The sequence below is a fragment of the Trichoderma harzianum genome (assembly GCF_003025095.1).
Source record: "Trichoderma harzianum CBS 226.95 unplaced genomic scaffold M431scaffold_11, whole genome shotgun sequence".
Taxonomy (NCBI): domain Eukaryota; kingdom Fungi; phylum Ascomycota; class Sordariomycetes; order Hypocreales; family Hypocreaceae; genus Trichoderma; species Trichoderma harzianum.
The window spans coordinates 544823-559144 of NW_020209259.1; the positions used below are offsets into that span (position 1 = coordinate 544823).

General features: G+C 51.4%; 6 protein-coding genes across 6 annotated transcripts; 2 read left to right on the forward strand and 4 right to left on the reverse strand.

Moving 5' to 3' along the window:
* Positions 1-563: 563 nt before the first annotated feature.
* M431DRAFT_522676 (hypothetical protein) lies at positions 564-2173 on the reverse strand. Its single transcript, XM_024920511.1, has 3 exons — positions 1834-2173; positions 1714-1774; positions 564-1651 (listed from the first exon to the last, which is right to left on the reverse strand). The coding sequence occupies exons 1-3, from the start codon at positions 1894-1896 to the stop codon at positions 771-773; spliced, it is 1005 nt and encodes a 334-aa protein (XP_024771383.1). The 5' UTR covers positions 1897-2173; the 3' UTR covers positions 564-770.
* Positions 2174-5448: 3275 nt separating this feature from the next.
* On the forward strand, positions 5449-8251 carry M431DRAFT_484671 (hypothetical protein; the record flags this gene model as incomplete). The annotated part of the gene is made up of 2 exons (XM_024916223.1): positions 5449-5862; positions 5939-8251. 2 exons carry the CDS (start codon positions 5449-5451, stop codon positions 8249-8251), a joined length of 2727 nt encoding a protein of 908 aa, XP_024771384.1.
* Positions 8252-8319: 68 nt separating this feature from the next.
* On the reverse strand, positions 8320-8816 carry M431DRAFT_225692 (hypothetical protein). Its single transcript, XM_024913603.1, has one exon. It carries the CDS (start codon positions 8657-8659, stop codon positions 8387-8389), a length of 273 nt encoding a protein of 90 aa, XP_024771385.1. The 5' UTR covers positions 8660-8816; the 3' UTR covers positions 8320-8386.
* A 666-nt stretch (positions 8817-9482) lies between these two features.
* M431DRAFT_510855 (hypothetical protein) lies at positions 9483-10352 on the forward strand. The gene has a single exon (XM_024919548.1). The coding sequence runs from the start codon at positions 9590-9592 to the stop codon at positions 10223-10225; it is 636 nt and encodes a 211-aa protein (XP_024771386.1). The 5' UTR covers positions 9483-9589; the 3' UTR covers positions 10226-10352.
* Positions 10353-10412: 60 nt separating this feature from the next.
* M431DRAFT_510856 (hypothetical protein) lies at positions 10413-11214 on the reverse strand. The gene is made up of 2 exons (XM_024919549.1): positions 10939-11214; positions 10413-10838 (listed from the first exon to the last, which is right to left on the reverse strand). Exons 1-2 carry the CDS (start codon positions 11159-11161, stop codon positions 10657-10659), a joined length of 405 nt encoding a protein of 134 aa, XP_024771387.1. The 5' UTR covers positions 11162-11214; the 3' UTR covers positions 10413-10656.
* A 313-nt stretch (positions 11215-11527) lies between these two features.
* Positions 11528-13888, reverse strand: M431DRAFT_149084 (glycosyltransferase family 2 protein). Its single transcript, XM_024912788.1, has 2 exons — positions 13149-13888; positions 11528-13086 (listed from the first exon to the last, which is right to left on the reverse strand). Exons 1-2 carry the CDS (start codon positions 13647-13649, stop codon positions 11773-11775), a joined length of 1815 nt encoding a protein of 604 aa, XP_024771388.1. The 5' UTR covers positions 13650-13888; the 3' UTR covers positions 11528-11772.
* Positions 13889-14322: the final 434 nt, after the last annotated feature.

The following is a 14322-nucleotide window of genomic DNA, read 5'->3' on the forward strand; positions in this document are numbered from 1 at the left end:
GAGATAGGGTGGTGAGTGAGACGGGCCATGCGATCTCGAACCTTTTCGGATCAAAGCACCGCCCGCCCTATCGCCCATTTATCTCCCTCAAAAGATTTGCCGCATCTCTCCGCACGGCAAAGCGGACAAGAACCTCCAGAATGTCATTTTTGCTAGATATGCCGGGGGGGACACCAAAAACGGCGAGATTTTCATCGATCCCTACGAAAGACTCCGTTTGACCCCACGCCGACAGTCCGAGACGCTGGCAGTCGCCGCAGCCTCTCATTGGCCGTGGGACAGCCCAGGACATGTGGCCAGGCTAAAGGAGTGTTACACGTCATTGCTGGCGCGGTTCAAGGCGGCATTCCATCGTAACTGTCGGGCAGTTGATCCGAAGATTTGACTGACAGCTTTCCCTTGTGTTAGGCTGAAGTGCACATCTCGCGGCTATTTCTGTGGTCCGTAGATCTCACATGCCAGGCACAATGCCAAGTATGTGTACCGATGTATTTACCTTCCATTGCACTTTCTTTTCTTCCATGCAAAAACTGGCACAATGATTACGGTAGAAAGAGAGGCCAGGATTCATTCACTCTTATGGCGGTCAAGCGGCCTTGGCAGCCGAATCCTGGGAGAGAAAAAGGACTCGTCAACCTACATGTACTAATCTACGTTGGTCACTTAGATGCAGTAGTCGCCTCGCAATAACTTAGTTGGGAAGCATTTTGGTAAGACAAGGCTCTCCTTGAGTTCTTGTCTTATTCATCCCTGCCATTTTACTGGAATAGCTACTTGTACCGTTCCCAGCTTCCGAGTAATCTCCAACTCTGGGCGACCCGGTCAATGTTATCCAACGCCCCTTTTACTCTTCCATCTGGGTCATCGTATTTGCTGCCCTCGAATTCAATGAAGAAGATGTACTGGAATGGAGCCAACAGGCTTGGTCTGCTGTTGATGCTCGTGAGGTTTAGATTATGCGCCTTGAAGCCGCTCAAAACCTCGGCCAGGGCACCCGGGGACGTATGAGGCACCGTGAACGATATCAGAGTCCTGGTACTAGCCTCTCCCACCGACTGTTTCACTAGATTCCAGTCCTTGGGAACAGTCGTATTCTTTCCGATAATGAGGAAGCGGGTGGTGTTGTCGTCACGGTCCTCGATAGACCTGGCCAACATATCCAAGCCCTGCATGAGATTGGCAGCAAGCTCGCTGGAAATGGCCGCCCAAGTGCCGGTTGTGTCCTGGCTCACAATCTCGGCAGCCTTGCTAGTCGAGCTGACGTCGAAAATCTCAACGCCCTTGAGGTACGTCGAGATGAAGGCGTTGCACTGGCCAAACGCCTGAGGGTGAGAGTAGAGCCTCTTGATGTGTCTCAGATTCGCGAGGGGCTTTGACTTTGGTTTCGACGGGCGCGGGTCCGTGAGAGTAGGCGTGCAGGTTCCCGACCCGTCTCCATGGTCTTCCAGCTCCAGCACGGGGGATGGATTTCTGTGTCCCACCAGGCAGTGATGTACGTCGACAAAGATCTCGCCGTCGACGGTGATGTCTTTGTACCGACCATTGCGGTCGGCGAGGTTATCGAGGGTGAAGACGACTGAGCCATTTGTAGAATTTTCAATGGGGACGACGCCGGCCTTTACCTCTCCGAATTGAACCTGGTCAAAGACGTCTAAGGGGGCACATGTGGTTAGAAAGCGCAGGGCTTTATCCATCTTTGACTTGATTGCATACCATCTATCGTTGCTGCAGGCCTCAGTTCCCACGTTGGTTCTGGAAACACCTGGCGGACTGCCTATGTGATGAGCTTTGGTTAGCTTTGTCCTTTTATATGGCGCCTGATGAGAAGCGTACCTGATGCGAATATGAGGCAATAGGGCCCAGAAAGCTGACAACGGGCCTCTGAATTGTCTCCATGATGAAATTACAGATCTAACAGGCTATGTGGAAGCAATGGACACGAATTCAATTGACCCTCCACAAGGAGGATCTCGAGGGCTGACGTCCGGAGAGCTGCGGCTTGTCACCGCGAAGCTTCTTCAAGCTCAAATGACTTTGGGCATAGGTGCCGAAGATCGGATTTACGGCCACCAATGAAAGTGGATCTGACAGCTGTTGATCCCAGAGGTATCACGGAATCCCGTGCTTGCTAACGTCGCTATCCAGGATGCCAACAATTACGAAGAAAAAGAAAGAGATGGAAAGCGTAAAGAGAGCTTGCTCGAGAGCTGTCCAAAGCTCTTTTGTGGTGCCTGACATAAGGATGACTGCGACATCTCAAAACCGGTTTCTCAGCCAGTGTTGCGCCCTAACGAATATTGTGTGGGCGCTGGGTGCAGACATGTTAGTGTGAGACTTTGGTTTATCGCGGGGTCCAAAAGACGCCATCTACGAGCTGGAGCAGCACGATTTCAGCTGCGATATCGCGGAAAGCTTGGAAGAAGCTGTGGACGAGCTTACGAGGCAAGCTTTTTGAGTAGCTTACAGAGTATGATATAAGATTTGGTAGGTCTAAGAATCTGAGCTAAACACCATTACATTACTAGAAGGATGTGGCACGATGGATGGGTAGTTCTACATGCCACCTTGATTAATAAGGCAACGATGGTGCAGAATTCCTTGCCCACGGATATCTTTTCATGCATGGCAGACATCTGTCCCATTTGAAGACACAGGCATCTATTATTAGGCCAGCATAGATCGAGGCGCCGTGACTGTGACTGTGGCCGATCAATATCACGTCCATCCATTTGTGATTGCGCAGGCCCAATAACAAGGCGCTGTGATGAATAGAGTGATACGCATCACGAGGGCGCAACGTGAGGGTGTCCGCCGTTTGGGGTTGATTGCGGCAATTCCACTTGTTTGTATGCCAGCTCTTCAGGCATCCCGGCAAGAATTTGATTGATTCGCGTCGGCCCGGTCAAGCAGCCGCTGCGTGATTGGTGCAGTTGTTTCAAGCGCCGGGCTGTCACCATGTGAAACATTGTGCGGACGAATTAGCAGTTGAGGGTATCGTGGGCTGGATGGCCGGGCCTATGTACAGTACATGCATGCTGACTGGAGCTTGACTGGACGGGCGCTTTTCCGAGTGGAAACATCCCATTAATACTTGCGCCTGATATTACTGTTGTTTAAATGATGTGCTGCTACTTCTATCATACCAAGGTAGGTAGAGGTTAGGTGGTGGTGTCACAGAGTGTGTACATACATGGATGGGTACGAGCACATGCAATGAAAACTGCACACGAGAGGCCGCATTTTGCCTCGTCAGGCGTGCGTCTGCGTCTGCGCATGCACTGCCAGCGAACAAGAACCAGGCTGCAGCCTTGATTTGCTGCCTTGGATCAAAGGCCGACACCCTCGACGTTCTAGAAGCAATGAGGCCAGTCCGAGGATGCCAGCAGCCGATCAGCAGCCCCCCGTGCGATTGATCGAAAGATGGTAAGATGGGTGAATGCGAGTCGCCGTCAAGCTCCGGTAAGCATACGAGTCGAGTTCAGGTTGGTGACAGGGCATCGGGCGTGTGCTAGCGCGTGATGGGAATCGGAAAATCGCCTGCTAGGGGTCCTAAACAATCGTCATCGGCCCAGGGTTCGTGTTGTTCTGATTTACAACGCTGTTGTGGCCTGGCCCCTGTGAGCGGACAGACCGCCTTATCAGCTCTTCTGTCGATACTGTACTGTGCTATACTGTGCTGTACGAGTACTGTAGCGAAAAGACAACATACATCTGGACGCAGTTTTTTCGGTGCGAGCAAGGGCGTTTCTCTCCCCCCCGTATCGACGCTTTGGCCCACGGGCCACACACGATGGACGAGCCACCAAAATGCGGTGGGTGCGAGATGAAACTTCGAAACGCCGCTGGTTTCACGTTTCGCAGATGGCGGACCAATGACGCGCGCCAGGGCTCAACAGGGGTCGTGGAGCCAATGCGCGAGGCCCACATGGAACCCTTGGAAATGGCTCGCAGGAGGCAAAAAGAGAGTGAAAAGACGATGAAGAGGGTTGAATTCCACAACGACAAAAATAGAAGATACTTGAATAATAGGTATGATCTTGGGTGGGTTTCCATCTACATACAGTATTCTTACAAACTTGAAGACACACGGGTTTATTATAGGCCTAGATGCAACTCTACTGGTGATATTATACGAAGCTCCGGGATGGGTTATATTAACACTCGTACCTTTGTAGAGCACAGACAGCACCTTCGGGAGCGAATCTCACTTGGACACCGGAGCTGATCCATTTCCAGCAGGCCAGAGCGGATACGATCCTGCTGCTTGTATGCTTATAGACATGCGTGCGAGGCAACATTTGACGGCTGGTGATTGTGTTGAAGCATGTATTTATTACCGTGCCCGGAGATGATTCCATTGACGATGCTACCTGCACTGGAGGTATGTATACATACATCGATCCATGGGGTCTGGTGGACAAGTCCCCAGTATAGCTGAGAGTTGATCTTCTCGGCGGGAATGGATGCGTAAGTATGGATGTACATGTACCGTACTGTAGCCATGATATTATTAGAAGCTCTGCTTGCGTCAGAATCAGGCTGCTTGTCACTTCAGCGCCCGGCATTAAGGACGACGGCCTGCGACCCGGTTTATCCATTGTTTTGTTTGAGTCCCCTTCCATCTCAATATATGCCATGAATGGTGAGGTACGAGTACACGCCTCAACGGCCGGTACCTTAGCCACCTCTTAGCGCCCGATCCAGGCACAGGTCAACAGGTACAAGAGGCGTCTATAGCAAACTGCACATGCCGGGACTGGTGCTCCTTTCATCATAAACCGTCAACGAATTCGGCGGCATCACAATCCAGCAATCTCAGCTTGTCGTCGCAGCTGTGTCGCAGGTTGCAGGTACGAGTACTTGCACTGCCGAGTTGCGCTTCTTCAGCACCTTTTTAGCGCATCTGTGCTGATTTCCACGAGGTTACAGGGGGGGTCCCGCCGTGGCCAATCGCCACCAATCGCCCATCTGCTGCTACCGTACTGTACGAGTACCTGCTCACATCCATACCCTAGGAGGAGAAGCGCCCCCGCCTGGCCGCTATTTTCTCGTCTGGGCTCAATTCGTTCCTGTTTGGCCTTGATTCTTTTTAACCTCCCAGCTTGCTCCCCTTTTTTCCCTTCTCGACGCCGTCGGTCGACTTCAGCCGGGAGCCTGTGTCGTGACGACCGCAGCAACCACGGACGAGGTGGCCTGAAGCTCTGGGTCCTGATTCGACGGTGGAAGAGAAAAAGAAGAAGAAGAAGCCGAAGAGCCAAAATCGAGATTGGCGACGGGCGAAGACGCAAGACGCATCGCACCATCAAGTCGACGCTCGGCAACTGCAAACACCGCGGGTCGCGTTTGCAATCGAAGCACGGCACAACATCGTTCTCGCCGAGATCAACATTTGAATTTTACAATCACCAAATCAAATTAAGAAAGACAGAAAAAAAAAACACAGCAAAGATGGCAATGCTCGCCAAATCCACGTATCCCGCTCCTCTAGGAGGAGGCGGCGCAACCATGGTCGCAAGCGACTACTCCTCCGGCCTACCGACGTCAAGGAGAATACCCGCCATGACTGGCAACTCGCATGGCTTTTCCAGCCCGACAGAGTCAGACTTCTCCGACTCGGACGGCCCAGATTCCGTCAAGAACTGGGACGAGGACAGAGTTTGCGACTATCTCGCCAGCGTCAAGTGTGGGGAATACGAAAAGCTGTTCCGCAAGAACCACATCAATGGCGAAAACCTGCTGGAGATGGACAAAGAAGTTCTCAAAGAGATGGGAATTGACAAGGTTGGCGACCGCGTGCGCCTCTTCCTCAGCATCAAGAAGCTGCGAACAAAGGCGTATGCCAACCAAAAGAAGAGAAATAGGGTGAGTTTTCCTTTGTGCACTCGGTACTTGGGTAGAGGAAAGGGGATAATTACTGACAGTTGCCCCCCGCATCTAGGATTCGTTTGCTGGACTGGATATCCTCCCTATGCAGAGCCTTGGCGGCTCTGCTATGGCCTCCAACCCACGATCCGCCGCTACTCCCTCTCTCAACAAGCGCTACTCGAGGCAGGTCGACATGTCTGGCGCTGGCGCCTCCAACCACGGAAGACCTACTTCAAGACCTACTTCTCCCCAGCCAGTACCAGATGTGCGAACACGACAGCAACAGCCGCAGCAATCGCAGCAATATGCCACCGGTAGAGGCTATGTAGCTCACGGGAGCCAGAACCCGGCGTCTAATACTTCAAGCGGTCGTCTAATGTCAACTCACACGCGCAACAACTCCAGCTTGGACGGTTCCCTCATGGCTACCCTGCCTCAGGGCCAGCACATTATCCGTGTCATTTCCAGCGGCGGCGTTACAAAGGTTGTCAAGATTGCCGAATGCAACACCTGCGAGGACGTCATGCGCGTCACTCTGCGCAAATTCGGCCTCCGCGAAGATCATGAGCGAAACTACTGTTTCTGGGTCCTGACCGGCATAGATGCCGACCCCAGCCAGTGCCGTCGACTGGGCGACACGGAGCTCTGGCGCATCATCAAGGATCAGCGGAGACCGGAGAGGAACCGTTTGATTCTTAGAAGAGTACCAGCTGGAGAGCCCGGCGAGGCAGAACTGCAGCGCGCTGCCGCCATTGCCTTGGAGGAGGAGCAGCAGAAGCACGCGCGAGCGCTAGAGAGCGTAGATAAAAGGAGTCAGATCAAGGTACAGAAAGTCTTGGGTGAGAGTTGGAATGAGAAGCTTCAAAACCCCCTGTCGCCCGTCTCTTTTGCAGCCCGAGAGCGAAACACGGCGAATGCGTATAGAGAGCTGGACCGACCTTCCTCGCCTGATCGCAACCCGCTGAGAAAGGTAGGACTGCGGCAGTTTGGAGGACTCCGGCCGCCGAGCGAGCTCATCGCATCAGATCTGACATCATATTTCCCTGACCACGCCCGCGAGGACATTGACCGAACCGCCAGGCTTTCCATGAGAAGATCAACCCGCTTGAGCAAGATCAACAGCCGTCTTAGCGTGGCGAGCAATTTGAGTTTTGCTTCAAGCATCCAGGATGCCCCTCCCATCCCTACCATTGCAGACTCTTGGCTGGGTGGAAGTGCCCATGTAGCCAAACTTCGTCTCCAGGGCGGGCGAGCCCCAACGATTTATAGCAGAGATTCGATTGCATCGTCGATGCTCGGAACTCTGCAAGAAGAGGCATCGTCGCCCACAGAGCCAAACCGCAAGTCATATGTCTCGTTTTCGGACGCAAGCGACACCACTGGCCTCAGCGTCACCGACCCCGAAGGCAACACGACAAGCACGAGCTACTATGATGCGGATGGGTCTACTGGCTCCGGCTCCTTCCAAGAGGTTCAGCAGGCCCTCAACGAGGACGAGGATGAGGCTGACGAAGAGCTGGAGAGTTTCTTGGCGGGAGACTCGTGGGATGATAACAAATGGATGAAGGGAGCCCTGATTGGACAGGGATCCTTTGGCAGCGTGTACTTGGCGTTGCACGCAGTGACGGGAGAGCTCCTGGCTGTGAAGCAGGTCGAGATGCCAGCGCCTGGTGCAAACAGCCAAAACGACAGCCGAAAGAAGAGCATGATTGATGCCCTGAAGCGCGAAATCAGCCTTCTCCGAGAGCTGCGACATCCCAACATTGTGCAATACCTGGGCTGCAGCTCTTCTGCCGAACACCTCAACATTTTCCTCGAGTACGTCCCCGGTGGCTCGGTCCAGACCATGCTCAACTCGTATGGCGCCCTGCCCGAACCCCTGGTGCGCAGTTTTGTGAGGCAGATTTTGACAGGCTTGTCCTACCTGCACGGCATGGACATTATCCACCGAGACATCAAGGGTGCCAACATCCTGGTGGACAACAAGGGCACAATCAAGATTTCCGATTTTGGTATTTCCAAGAAGCTGGAGGCGTCCAACATTCTCAACGGAGCCGCCAACAACAAGCACCGACCTTCCCTTCAGGGATCAGTGTTTTGGATGGCGCCCGAGGTCGTCAAGCAGACTTCATACACGCGCAAGGCTGACATTTGGTCCCTGGGATGTCTGGTGGTGGAGATGATGACGGGCTCGCACCCATTCCCGGATTGCAGTCAGCTCCAGGCCATTTTCAGGATTGGTGGCGGGAAAGCAACTCCCACCATACCGGAGCATGCTAGTGACGATGCGAAGATGTTCCTGGGCCAGACCTTTGAGCTGGATCACAACCTGCGGCCAAGCGCCGATGAGCTGATGGTCAGCCCTTTCCTCGCCCAGATTACTTAGAATCTTGCTTTCTACTATTTTCTCCATTTTTTTGTTTTATTTTTCTCGAATTTCTTTTCTTTTTTTTTTTTAATTTTGCTTCCGCATTTCCAGGGACTCAACAGGGCAGGCAACTATCACAAGAACAAATATCAATTAGACGCGAAAATGCGGGTGATATGAGAAGGATATTATTACATCATATATGGAGACGGGCATGGGATTCTTTTTTTCTCTTTTTTCCTTTTGCTTGTTCTCCCATTTTTTGCAGTTATGAAAAAAATGAGTTATGGGATTTGCTCGAAGAGAGTGAGGCCTCACTGGTTGGAGGCAGCCCGCGCGCGCAAGGGTTGTGGTGGTAATGGATGGGCAATGCACGGGCGAAGCATCGAGGAGGGGTGAGAGGAAGTGAAGTGATATCATGGGCATTTAAAGAAGTGTATTATATGAAATGAAACCTGCATGAATGATGATGATTTGATACCTGAAGCAATGCTGTGCCTGTGCGTGATCTGCGTGATTTCTGCCTAGGTAGTTGTCTGTCATTGTGAGAGTTGATAACTAACCTCACTCTAGGATGAATGCTTGTTAGATTTCTGCTATGATGAGACACAAAAGTCCAGCCAACAATGAATACTACATAAGGAAGGACGTTGAAAAACATATCCCGCAAAGCAAGGATTCAGAAATAGGAATAGTAATAGAAATAGAACTCGGCTACGGACTATTTGTCTGTCGCCTATTCAGGACATGGGGAACGACTGGAGTGACTTGCCTTGCTGCCTGGACCAAAGTCTGCTGACCGTGTACTCACCCATGTACCTCTTGTCTCTCTCGACCCTGTTCTCCTCATCATCGCCTCCTTCGGTTAACGAACAAATATTTTTTTAAAGAGAAAAAATTGGAAAAAGATAGAAGTTCTATCTTTAGGAAGAAGGATTTTGAAGTCTATTCTTTTTGTCCAGGATTGTCGTTGTGGTTTATTGATTTCCGTGGTTCCGCCTTGTTTCGGGGTGGCCGTGCGCAGCACAGCCTTGCATCGATCTTTCAAAGGCCTCCCGCTGCTGGTTGGGCATTTTTTTTGACAGACAACAGCCTTGCAAGTTGATCGAATTGATCTTTTAAAAGGTACATTGAAGGGAATTTTCGATTGTTTGGCAGTATTTTCATTATTTGGCGACGAATTACTTTTATTGGGCGCTACTTGATCAGCTTGAGAGGAAGCACACAACTGAGACAGACAAGAGTCATCTTACATATACCCTATTACACACGCATACAGAGGAACACAAACACAAACACGAACAACAATACATGATACGCAAAATATACAAGATACAGTTACAGGACGACGACGAAATGGACTCGCAGGGGAGCCAGGACTCGCAGGACAGCACCCTGACCATCACCGATGAGAACAGGAGCGAGATTCTCTATTTCGCGTACGGAAGCAACTTGTCGACGGAGCAGATGCGGCAGCGTTGTCCTTATTCTACAGCTGTCGGGTTGGGGAAAGTTACGGGGTGGCGGTGGGTTATCAACACGAGGGGATATGCAAACATTGTGAGGGAGAGCGAGGAAGACATTCCCATGGAAGAAGAAGGGGATAATGAGAAAGTCGAACAAAAGGGGAAAAGCAGGATGGAAGAAGACACAGAGAGCCAAGTATACGGCATGCTCTACCTACTACCGGTAGAAGACGAAGAGCGACTAGACCGATACGAGGGCGTACCCTGGGCCTACGAAAAGCTTCACATCGAGGCTTCTTGGGTGAGCAACACGGACAGGATCGACGGGGAGGAGCAGCGGGTGGAAGAGGAGTTGACGCCGGTGAAGGTGCTGGCGTATGTTGATAGGCAGCGCGTGACGGAGGGGAGGCCGAAGGAGGAGTATGTGGAGAGGATGGAGAGGGGGATTGAGGATGCGGTTGAGAATTGGGGGATGAGTGAGGAGTATGCGGATAGGGTGATGAGGCGGTTCTGGGTGGATGGATGAGGAGGACGATGAGGAGGACGATGAGGAGGATGGTGGTGGTGATGGGGAGAATGTGGGATTATGTATTGGGATTATTTAGATAGAGCTGGGATGGGGGAATTGGCTTGTTTACACACTCGCTACTCACACAAGTTACACTTTATATAGAAATAAATTTAAAAAAAAAAAAAAATTAACGGCGTAGGGGAGTTCAAGGGGAACTGTGAATTGGATTCGCATTGTATGTGCTGTCCAGCAAAATCGGCAGCTATGGTATAACTCGCCTACAATATGGTATCTACATCACTATCTCATCTAAACTAAGACTCAATCTTCAGTCTTTTGGTCCAAAAAAGAGCAGAGTATGAGACTCTTTGAATCACGTCCCGGCGTCTCATTGATCCTCTGCTCTGTATAACCATCTTCATTTCCCAACAACGTGCTCACTTCTCTCAAAACCCCGGGAAGGCGTCAATAACCGCCTTGGACGCAGCCTGAATCTCGGGCGTAATCTCTCCACTCATGCCCATCATATTTCGCATCAAGGGTGGACCGCTAATAAGCTGGTCCAGCGTGACGGAGCGAGTGAAGGTATCGGTATACAGCTCCTCTGCCGCTTCTTCGCCTCGCTTGGCTACAAGTCACTTGTCAGCATATATTCCCTCTTTCTTTCTCGTTTGCATTTTAAATGACCAAGTATCAATCACATATTTGAGAAGAAGAATGAAACTCACTGATTTTGATTTGCCCAGCATGCTTAAACTCATACCCCTCTTGACGAATACCATCCACCTCAAAGAGCATGTACTGCGTGCGGTGGGCGAAATCCCACACGTGGTACAGCCCGCCGCTGGACGAGGTGCGTTTGAAATCGGGGTTCTTCTCGACGGCCAGGATGAGGGCGTCGATCTTTGCGGCGATGTTGGCGCGGACTTCGGGGGAGGGGACGGGAGCCATTTTCTGCTGTCGGTTGTTGAGATTTGTGAGTGTTGTGATAGTAGAGTTGAGTGGTGGATTGCGAGGAGAGAGAGAGAGAGAGAGAGAGAGAGAGAGAGAGAGAACGAGAAGAAAGGAAAAGAGAAGAAAAAGTTGTCGGTTAATGTGATAAGAAATAAGACAGCTGCCAATCTTTTTGTTTCACTTCCTCTCCCTCGTCTCATTCACTCAGCGCAGTCCAAAAATTATGTCATACCGGGCTAGAAGTGGGTTGATCCGCATCCATTTACAAAGCGCGTCAAAGTTCGTGTCCCGCTATGTCCTATCAGAACCACTTAACACGTATTCAAACAGAACACCACTCTGCAAGTCTCAGGTCTCATGTCTCGGGTTTCAACAAAATGTCATCGCTTATTCTATCATGTCTAAGATATTACTACTAATTAATATACATAAAAGTCATTACCGGCGCTTGTGAGAAGCGTCCGTTGCCCGTTATCCATGAATCCACCATCCGGGATGCATCGTAGCATCACATGCACTCATCTATAAATTGTACACTTTCGCAGCCTCATTCTCCTCTCCAACATCAACATATTCGTCATCAACATCTTTCTTCATCGTAATCACTATCATGACGGTTGATGGATAGTAAATCTCCAGGCCACCGCAGCCGCTGCCGCAAAACTCACCACCATGGCCGCCAAAATCTCCCTCTCCTGCATCTCGTTGTGAGTCGCCACCCATCTGGCCACGCAACCAGCCACGACACCCATCCAGCCCACAAAGAAGCCCGTCTCCCACCACGCCTGTCTGACGCTGTCCTTCTTGGCCATCTCGCTGCTGTTGCGCATGCTCGTGCCCCAGCCGTCGGCCGTTAGGGTAAACAGACTCCAGACGTGGACGGCGGGCAGCGGCAGGTGGTAGAAGAACATGCCGGGGATAATCCACTTGAGAGAGGCGCGTTCCAAGCGGTGCGGGTTGCGGAAGAGGTTGTATAGGGCGCTAGCCACGATACGCACAAGTAGGTCGGAGATGAAGACAATGATGAGTCGCTCGCCGGTGAAAAAGTACCACATAGTGGCAATGAAGGCGATGATGGGGCCAAACTCGCGCTTGCTCATGCTATAAAAGAGCAGAGGGTGCGTGATGAGATAGACTTTGGGTTGTAGCAGAGACTCAATGTGCGTGGCGCGCGCCCACCGGACTTGCTGCTTCAGCCAGCGAGCCAGTGTCGTAGGAGTGTCGGTAGCAGTAAGAACGTCGGAAGCAAACACGACGCCCCAGCCACGCAGAAGGAGGTTAGTAGTGAGATGTCGGTCCTCGTTGATAATCATGCGTTTCCCCATCAGCTTCTGGAGATACCAGGGGATCAGGATTGCGGGCATTGCGGCGAGACGGAATACAGTGCTGGGACCGCTCTGGCAGTCGCTCGTGGCAGTGAAAGCAGGCATTGAACGGGTCAGGTACAGCTCGCCCCAGTAGACGGTGGCGGCGAGATTTGTCACAGTAGTTTCGTATCCATTATGAACGACGAGTCCGGAACTGGCGCCGCCAATCGTAGGGTCGTGGGCGATGGCATCGACAGTCTTGTGGATAGAGCCGGGGAATACCAAAGTGTCTGAGTCGGACGACCACAAGAACTCGATGCCCAGGACGTCGGCGATGACAAGAGCAAAGATGAACGTAGTGAACATGATACCCTTCTTGTGCATGTGACGTTGGCGGAGGCATATATGGCGTACATTGGCGAGGTCGATCTTTTCCTGCTCGAGGATGGTTCGGGCAAGCTGGAAGCAGTGCCGAATGGCAATCTCATGGCACTCGCTCATGTTGATGGGCTGGCCGTTTTGCTTGCAGATGGAAACATGCTTGGTAATGAACTGCTCTGCTACCTCGCCAAGGGGCTGAGGAACATGGACAACCTTTGACTGGGTGGGATATACCTAGCGGGTTCACTCGTGTTAGTGGGTTTTGATGCCTTTAGATATGAACCATGATGACTTACATTGTTAAAGACGTCGACCATGTCCTGGTCAGGCACGTCGTCTCCGTCAATGCCAACAAGCATAAACTTGCAATGCATAGCACTTTTGTAACTCTCCAGTGCCCTGGTAAACAAAGCAGGATCTTCACGCCATCCCACCACTGCGGCCATACTATCCAGCCTCGACTGCGGTACAATTTGCGTCTCCGTGACCGTGAAGCCTACTTTCTTTTCATCGAAAAAGCCGTCATCAGACTTCTCATCTTGAGGGGGCATCATCGGTTCTGGATCCTCTTCATAGAACTGAAGCCTTCGGCCTTCATTGACAAGTCGGTTCAGCTCAGTGAGGAGGATAGTCAAGATGAGATCTAGCGTGACAGGGTAACGACAGTGGATGGCAAAAGCCCAATAAAGGGGAGTGAAGAGCAAGCAGCCCGCAACGTGGAGCAGCATGCGAAGCCATGAAGTGTGGCGGCCCTTTGTGACGATCTGAGGGACCGAAACATCTTGGAATGAGTCCATGATGTGTTGGTCCACGGCGAGTTAGGCCGGGATTTAGCAACCTCTGAGCAGAGAAAAGAGTGGTGAACAAGAAACGAGTGGCTGCAGATTCAAGAACTGCACTTGTTTAGGCTACTTCGGCAAAGAAAAAAAAATAAAGAAAGTATCGGGAATAGGTGCAAGATAAGAGAAAAAAGGGGGAGCTAGGGACTGACAACTTGAGCTAAGCGTATGCCAACTACCTTAGCCATTATGGATACTCGTCTGACTTGAGATGCCGAGATGTCTGCCAAGTATCGTATCCAGGCAGCAAGAGGCGGAGTCAGAGGACGGCTGCCGGAATGACTCTCTCAGCAACGTAACATGACACGAAATTTATTCTCGTGAATGATTAGTCGAACATGATGTTTGCTGAGCGGCCGATTCGAGAGAAAAGAGCAGCGTGCTTATGCTGTGAGTTCCAGTTGGCCCGAGAGTGTCCATTTTTTGCACCCAGCTTCTCGATCTGGACGGTTACGCTCTTCTTCTTTTTCTCTCTCTCATCAGCCCTGTCAACTGTCCCAGTTTTTTTCGTCTTCTTTTCGCTCTTTTTTTTTCTTCTCCGGCAATCGTTGATTCGCCTCTTAATTCCTCGGGTGAGCTTCAACCCGCAGCTCCGTATAATTTTACGAGTAGCGCGCTCCTCTTGGCGGAC

Coding starts and splice junctions, on each gene's coding strand:
- M431DRAFT_522676 (XM_024920511.1), bottom strand. CDS start 1,896: ATGGAGACAATTCAGAGGCCCGTTGTCAGCTTTCTGGGCCCTATTGCC. Junction 1,775..1,833: donor TTGCCTCATATTCGCATCAG/GTACGCTTCTCA, acceptor CTCATCACATAG/GCAGTCCGCCAGGTGTTTCC. Junction 1,652..1,713: donor GCCTGCAGCAACGATAGATG/GTATGCAATCAA, acceptor GTGCCCCCTTAG/ACGTCTTTGACCAGGTTCAA.
- M431DRAFT_225692 (XM_024913603.1), bottom strand. CDS start 8,659: ATGCCCATGATATCACTTCACTTCCTCTCACCCCTCCTCGATGCTTCG.
- M431DRAFT_510855 (XM_024919548.1), top strand. CDS start 9,590: ATGGACTCGCAGGGGAGCCAGGACTCGCAGGACAGCACCCTGACCATC.
- M431DRAFT_510856 (XM_024919549.1), bottom strand. CDS start 11,161: ATGGCTCCCGTCCCCTCCCCCGAAGTCCGCGCCAACATCGCCGCAAAG. Junction 10,839..10,938: donor TGCTGGGCAAATCAAAATCA/GTGAGTTTCATT, acceptor AGTGACTTGTAG/CCAAGCGAGGCGAAGAAGCG.
- M431DRAFT_149084 (XM_024912788.1), bottom strand. CDS start 13,649: ATGGACTCATTCCAAGATGTTTCGGTCCCTCAGATCGTCACAAAGGGC. Junction 13,087..13,148: donor TGGTCGACGTCTTTAACAAT/GTAAGTCATCAT, acceptor TGAACCCGCTAG/GTATATCCCACCCAGTCAAA.